Below are 6,827 nucleotides of genomic sequence, written 5' to 3'. Positions count from 1 at the left end.
TATAAAGCTTTCTTCCAGAGTGGGGGTTCAATTACAAGGGGTCACATGTTCACGGTGTGGTGGTGGTGGTTGGGGGGGGGGGGGGGGGGGGGGGCGCCGGTGGTGGAAGGAGCTGGATTTTAAAAGAGACGTGCGAGGCATGTTTTTCACACAAAGGGTGGTGAGTGCCTGGAATGTGCTGCCAGAGGAGGTTGTAGAATCCGACACAATAGCAGCATTTGAGAAGCACCTGGACGAATACATGAATAGGAAAGGAATAGAGGTATATGGATCCTGTAAGTGAAGACAGTTTTAGTATGAAAGGGCAAAATGTGGTGGCCACAGGTTTTGAGGGCCGAAGGGCTCCATTCCTGTGCTGTTTTGTTCTTTGTTCAAATGGGTCTTTATGACAATTGACGATAGCATTATGGAGGCTAGTTTTATGTTCCAGACTTATCAAATTTAATTTCTGCTAGCCACTGTGGTAGAATTTTAACACTTGTGCCTAAAACATTAACCTGACCCTCTGACTTACTGGTGTAGTGACAGTACCATTACACCACTTGTCTCCTCTACTATATTGGCCTTGGAGTAAGTCAATAGAGATTCCTCAGAATGATAACTAGTACATAGAAGGTTAAATTATGAAATGAGGTTTCCTAGATCAGTATTGGCTAAGTTATAGAAAATTAAGAAAGGTGCTCCTTTGGCACAGTGGTTGTGCCGATAGCCAGGAGGCTTGGATTCCAGTCCCATCTGCTCCAAAGGTGATAACATCAGAACAGGTTGATTAAAACAATTTGAGGGGTGATTGAATTGAAGTGTTTAAGATGATAAAGAGATAGACAAAAATTGTTTCCTCTGGTGATTCCAGAACAAGGTGGCTCTTCTTTGTCTGCACCACTGGTTACAACATCAAAACAAAACTTGAATTTGTCAAACAATTTCCTTTTTGTAAAGCTATGTTGACTTTATATTCTGCTTTGTTAAACATCCTCAACAATAGATTCTAGCACATTCTCTGTGACTGATGTTGCATTTCTGGCCTATCATTCTCTCCTCTTCCTTTCTTTAATAATGCTGTTACATTTACTAACTTCTATTTTGCTGAGCTGTTAGGGAACTGTGGAATTTTGCAAAATCATAGCTAATGCATCCACCATCTCTGCAGCTACCTCTTTTAGAACCCTACGATGAAGGTCATCAGGTCTTAGGAATGTTATCTTTAATAATCCCTTATATTTCTCCTAATTCTTTTTGTGCTGTTATTAATTAACTCAGTTTCTTTATTGTATTAGTTTCCTTTTTAACCTCTTTCTGGTATGTAATTTGTGTTTTCTGCTGTGAAGATAGGCAAAATATTTGTTGAACATCTTTTAAATATTTCCACAACTGAGGTAGATATGATTTTTTTTTCAGTCAAGAGTATTACAAGTAATTGAACCAAGGCAGATAAGTGGAGATACAATACAGATCTTCAACCATCTAATTAAACAATTGAGGGAGTACACTGAAGGTTCTTCAGACTTGTTCCTGGGATGGTAGGACTTATCAATAACGTGTTTGGGAAACTGGACCTGTTTCCTATGAGAGGTGATCTCATTGAAATCTATAAAATACTTGAATTTTTTTAAAACTCAATGTGTAGAATCTTTGACATACTCTGCCAAGAGGGCTATGGAATCTCAGTCAGTGTATATTTAAAGAATAAATTGAGATTTCTAAATACCAATGATATAAAAGGGTCATGAGGGGCAACTTTTTTTTTGTATCTATAAAGGTGTCAGATGCAGAGTATTTGACATTTGACTAAGTTAATGAATAGGAATGGTTGGGAGGGATATGGGCCAAACGCAGGCAGGTGTGACTGGTTTAGTTTGGGACCCTGTTTGGCATAGAGTAGATATTGAAATGGCACAGTACACTGAATGGGCTGAAGGACCTAGACCTGCTTTTATGTATTCATAGATTGGCTCGAGAATGAATGGCCCACTCTTCCTATAGTAGAGCGGGGAGTGGGGTTGACTAGGTTTCATGGAGAGTAAGCATGAAATTGATGGGCCAAATGGTCTCCTACATTATCATAAGTGACCATGTCACAGCCAATCTAAACCTCAATTCTTTTTACCTGCCAGATCAGGTTAATTTTAAATGTATCTCACTGAAGCACAATTTGCAATCTCTAGTCAACTTCACCCCACCTTAACTGAGGTACAAAAATATCCAGTCTACATCCAGACAATCTGGTGATGGAGATGAAACATTTGCTTCAAATTGCTTTATTTAAGATAACTCAAACTGCATGATATGGAAATAATCATCTGCTTTCAACATGTAGAGGACTAGAACTGCTCATTACCAGTAACTTAGTTTACAATGAAGGATCATTCCATGGTTGTAACAAGTTTTCAGCAACTTCTGCCCCAGAGTGACTCTAGCCTATTCTGTGCCTGGCTTCTTCTGAAGAAAATTCAGTAAAGAAAGGGCTACTTGTTCTAATAAAAGCAAAATACTGCAAGTGCAGGAAGAGTCATACTGTACTTGAAATGTTAGCTCTGTTTCTTCCTCCACAGCTGCTGCCAGGCTTTCTCCAGCACTTTGTTACTTCCCCCTCATAAGGTACTTCATTAATTATAATACACTTTGGGCCATTCTGAAGTACCTTTTGAAGTGTAGTCATGGTTGAAACATTGGAAATGTGACAGCCAACATATGCCCAGGAAGTTCCCACAAACATCAATATGATATTTGCCAGATAACTTTTTTTTTTCAAACATTGTTGCTTGAAGGATAGACATTAGTCAGATAGCCAATGAAAACTCCCCTTTTCTTTTAAATAGCACCATGGAAGATTTTACTTCTACCCAAGGGGGCAGACAGGGCCTTGGTTAACATTTAAGAGAGAGCACTTTTGACAATGCGATACTTCCTCTGTACTACGCTGGAGCATCAGCAAACGGAACTTGAACTACAACCTTCTGAATCAAGAGATCATTGTACTACCTACCAAGCAACGTCTGAAAGTAATAGAATACAGAGCAAGGAAGCTCAAATACAGACCACAAGTGTGGCTAAATACCCAGGCAAACAGCAAGTGTCTTAGAATGCAAGGTCAAAAGCACCAAAATTAAACCATTTGTTATAATGAATTTCCATAGTTTATTTGCACCTGACATTGTGGTGGAATTTGACGTGACTTTGGTTAAGCTGTTTCTCCAAGACAGAAATCCATATTGAACTGGTTTAAATGGACTGCCTGTTAATGTTTCCTGCACTGCAGTCACTGGGAATGAAGCCAATGGAACTGAACATTACCAGAAAATGTACCATGATGAGGCAAAAGTGAATGCCTAGCATTTTGTGTGTAAGGAAGTTAACCAAAACGGTGCCACTTTCCACCAATAATAAACTCAAGATTCTAAATACTTCCAAGCCAATGAAAAAACCTTGTTACTGAAACTAAATTTCACTTGAGGGGTTGATGCCATCAGGTCACCACCAACATCATCACATGCAATAGCTTTTAAACTCAAATTAGTTATGCCTGAAAAGTTTAATCCCCATCCAGCTCCATAGGTGAAAGAATACAAACACTGGGATAGTAATGGGGAGTAGTAGGCTGTAGAAACACAAGCTGGCCATACTAGTGCAGCCCTGTGGAAAATCCTTGTCAAATGTAGCTGAGTACAACAGCCCAGCTAAAGAGAACAGGGGAACCAGCACTGTCAGAGTTGACAGATGGATTGTCATTATCTCACATACAAGATAAACTCCCTCCCTTTAAAATAATCTCAAACTTCCAGAGTTCCCCACCACTTCCAGATATTCCAGAAGCAATGTGTGATCCGTTTACTGCTGTGAAAGTTCTTCCTCCTTGGGTCTGTCTTCACTCTTGCGAATTAACTTTGCATCCTGAGGGATCATGTTGGGAATTCCATCGACAACAGGATAGGCTATTCCCAACTCATCATTGATCAGCTGATTGGAGGATTCATCATACCTATAAAGGTGACAGAGGCAAAGTATTAAACTGCAGCTCATTCAAAATGAGTTGGAACTGGAATCTGCCCTTTTAATCTGGTTGAAAATGAACAGATCAATGTTATTTTTCAAAAGGCACTATCTTTCTGTGATTCTCAAAACATTTCCAACTTTCAAAAGAGGTGGAAAGACAAGAGAACACTTCTGCATTTACACAGTTTCTTTCACAAGCTCAAGAAACCTGATAATCAGCAGATTGTGTGTAATACAAGTGTTGTGGTTGAGGGTCAGTGGGGAGAACTGCCGAGCTGTTGTTCAAAATTGTGGCTGTGGGAGGGTATTTCGATAATTGTCTGATTTAAAAGGTGAAACACAGCCAAGACAGAAACAAAAAAAACACTAAAAATAAATGTGGGGAAATTGTTATCTCTAACAACAAATTGATAATTTTATTAAACTCAACCTCTTTTGGTACAGGGATCAGAATTGATCTGCTAAACAAACCCACTTTTCTGGTTCAGATACTGTTTGATCTTATGTGTATTTCCATTCTTCTCTCTACACTTCCCTGAAGATGTTTACCTTTTGATGGGATGGAGTTCTTTGATCATTTGTTCCCTAGACTCAACAAGGAAATATTATTTACACAAGTATCTTTAAAGCAAATATTATGCTATTTGATTGAGAATGGTATTGCAGTCAAGACACTCACAGACATACTTGCTAAATCTTCAGGATGAAGAATCCATGAAGGAGTTTCATCCTTCTCCTCTAACTAAACAGCATTGAAGTCAATTGTATAACAATTCCGAGCTTCTAAAATGAACAAAGAACAGCCCCAAACCAAAAAGCCATTCTTGCTCTGCCTACAGTACTTAAATGGCAATACTATCAAGGAGGCAGAACCATTGCATCTATTTACTTCCCACAAGCCCCATCCTTTGATTTGAATACTCTGAATGTTTCTGGTGTACAATCAAGACAAAAATTCCTCCAGTCCAAAAGCACAAGACATCCTACTTTTGGTCAGTCAGTCGGCTGATAATCCATCACTTAACAAGCGCACTCAGCTCAGAATCAGGAAATCAGGTGTTTGAGTCTCACCCCAGAGATGTGAGTCTATAAATCTAGGTAGATACAGCCACTACAGTACTAAGGGAACATGGCACTGTCTGGGGACAGGAAATCAGTACAGAAGGACTGCTGTACTATTCAAAAGAAAAAGCTGGACAGTTGTCTGGTATTCATAGGACATAAGAACTAGGTGTAGGAGTAGACCATCTGGCCCTTTGAACCCACTCTGCCGTTCAGTAAGATTATGGCTGATATTTTCATAGCCTCAGCTCCACTTATCCACCCTCTCACTATAACCCTTAATTACTTCAGTGGGCAGAGAATTCTGCAGATTCACAACTCTTTGGGTGAAGAAGTTCCTCCTCAATTCAGTGCCAAATCTGCTTCCTGTAATTTTGAGGCTATGCCCTCTTGTTCTAGTTTCACCCACCAATGGAAACATGCTTCTTGCTTCTACCTCCTCATTTCATAATTTTAAAAGTTTAGAAAATCCCTTTCGTTCTTCTATGTCAATGTTTATCTGTCTACATCATGAAAAAGAGAGGTCTGGTCTAAATCACATTCTTGTGTGCATATCTGTACATTACAACAGTGGAAAGGTACTTCACTAATTGAGAAACATCTTCAGACGTTTGGTGGTAATGAGAGGCACTATATAAATATTAGTTGTTTCCATTATTTTAGAGAACATTTTGTGTTGGCATTGCACAGTAGAAACATCCGCACAGAGCTGATGGGAATCCTCTCCTTGCAGTATTAGGTGCTCTGAGATTATCCACCTTCCTTCAGGGCCACAATGAGGCCCAGATTCCACCAAAGACCCTCGGAACGGTCTTTCACTTTGCAAAAATCCTGCCTTGAGGCCAGTTCAATCCCTTTCCTGAACCCGCTCCAGTTCCCTTGTCAATCCCTTCAACCCAAAAATCAAATTCATTCTTCCTACTCTCCTGCCTCTCTGCCTCCATTCCGCTCCGCCATCCCGAATTATGAAGAGGAGACCATTCAGACGATCAAGAATGTGCTAGCACTTCTGAACAGCAATCTAGTTATTTTCAGCGACTCGTTCTCCTGTTCCTAACCATAGGATATCGCCCCTGCCCTAGTCTCTGACCTTCCCCAAGGACGAACCTGAGCTGCTTTCTGGACAGGGGACACACCAGGTACGGGAGCAGGGTCAGGTCCAGAGCAGCCTTCCTGTCTCCCTCCCCAGTCACCGGTTCTCCTGACAGCCTGGCCCGGGAGAGATGCAGAAGCCTCCGGGCCGCTCCCCGGATCCCAGTCCCGTGTCCAACCCGAATCATTCCCACCCGAAACTCCAGACTCACCGCCAACACTTCCGCTTCCGCATCCGGGCTAAAGCACTAGCCCCGCCCTCTCTACCTTTCACCCCCATTTAGAGGGGCAAACGCTGCTGTAATTTTTAAAGGTCACTTACCTTCGGAAAGATGGTGCTCCAGAAATTGAACGAATAAAGGCGACTCCAATCAATTAAAAGTGCCGTTAGATACCAAACTGCAGCAAAATCTGTGTCATACACATCTGCACTGCAGATACCCAGCTCTCCTTCCTTTCAACTGCATCAGATGTCACCACCTCTAATACTGGATTATCAGACATTTCCTCTAAAACCGTCTTGAAAGGACAGACACCACTCTCTTCAATCTATGTCACAAACCCTGTTTTCTGATTTTTAAGGCTGGCTGTAGCCACTTGCTGGGGTTGAACCCAATGCCATTTGATCCCATGATTACCCTCCAAATGCTTCAACACCAAGACTACATACATCCAGCTCA

General features: G+C 41.0%; 1 protein-coding gene across 1 annotated transcript; it reads right to left on the bottom strand.

The window, feature by feature from the left end:
* Window positions 1-2,242: 2,242 nt before the first annotated feature.
* On the bottom strand, window positions 2,243-6,375 carry zgc:162634 (uncharacterized protein LOC555881 homolog). Its single transcript, XM_020532388.2, has 2 exons — window positions 6,163-6,375; window positions 2,243-3,979 (listed from the first exon to the last, which is right to left on the bottom strand). Exons 1-2 carry the CDS (start codon window positions 6,333-6,335, stop codon window positions 3,829-3,831), a joined length of 324 nt encoding a protein of 107 aa, XP_020387977.1. The 5' UTR covers window positions 6,336-6,375; the 3' UTR covers window positions 2,243-3,828.
* Between the last annotated feature and the right edge of the window lie 452 nt (window positions 6,376-6,827).

Source organism: Rhincodon typus, chromosome 17 (assembly GCF_021869965.1).
Source record: "Rhincodon typus isolate 14 chromosome 17, sRhiTyp1.1, whole genome shotgun sequence".
Taxonomy (NCBI): domain Eukaryota; kingdom Metazoa; phylum Chordata; class Chondrichthyes; order Orectolobiformes; family Rhincodontidae; genus Rhincodon; species Rhincodon typus.
This window is presented reverse-complemented; position numbering and strand designations above follow the sequence as displayed.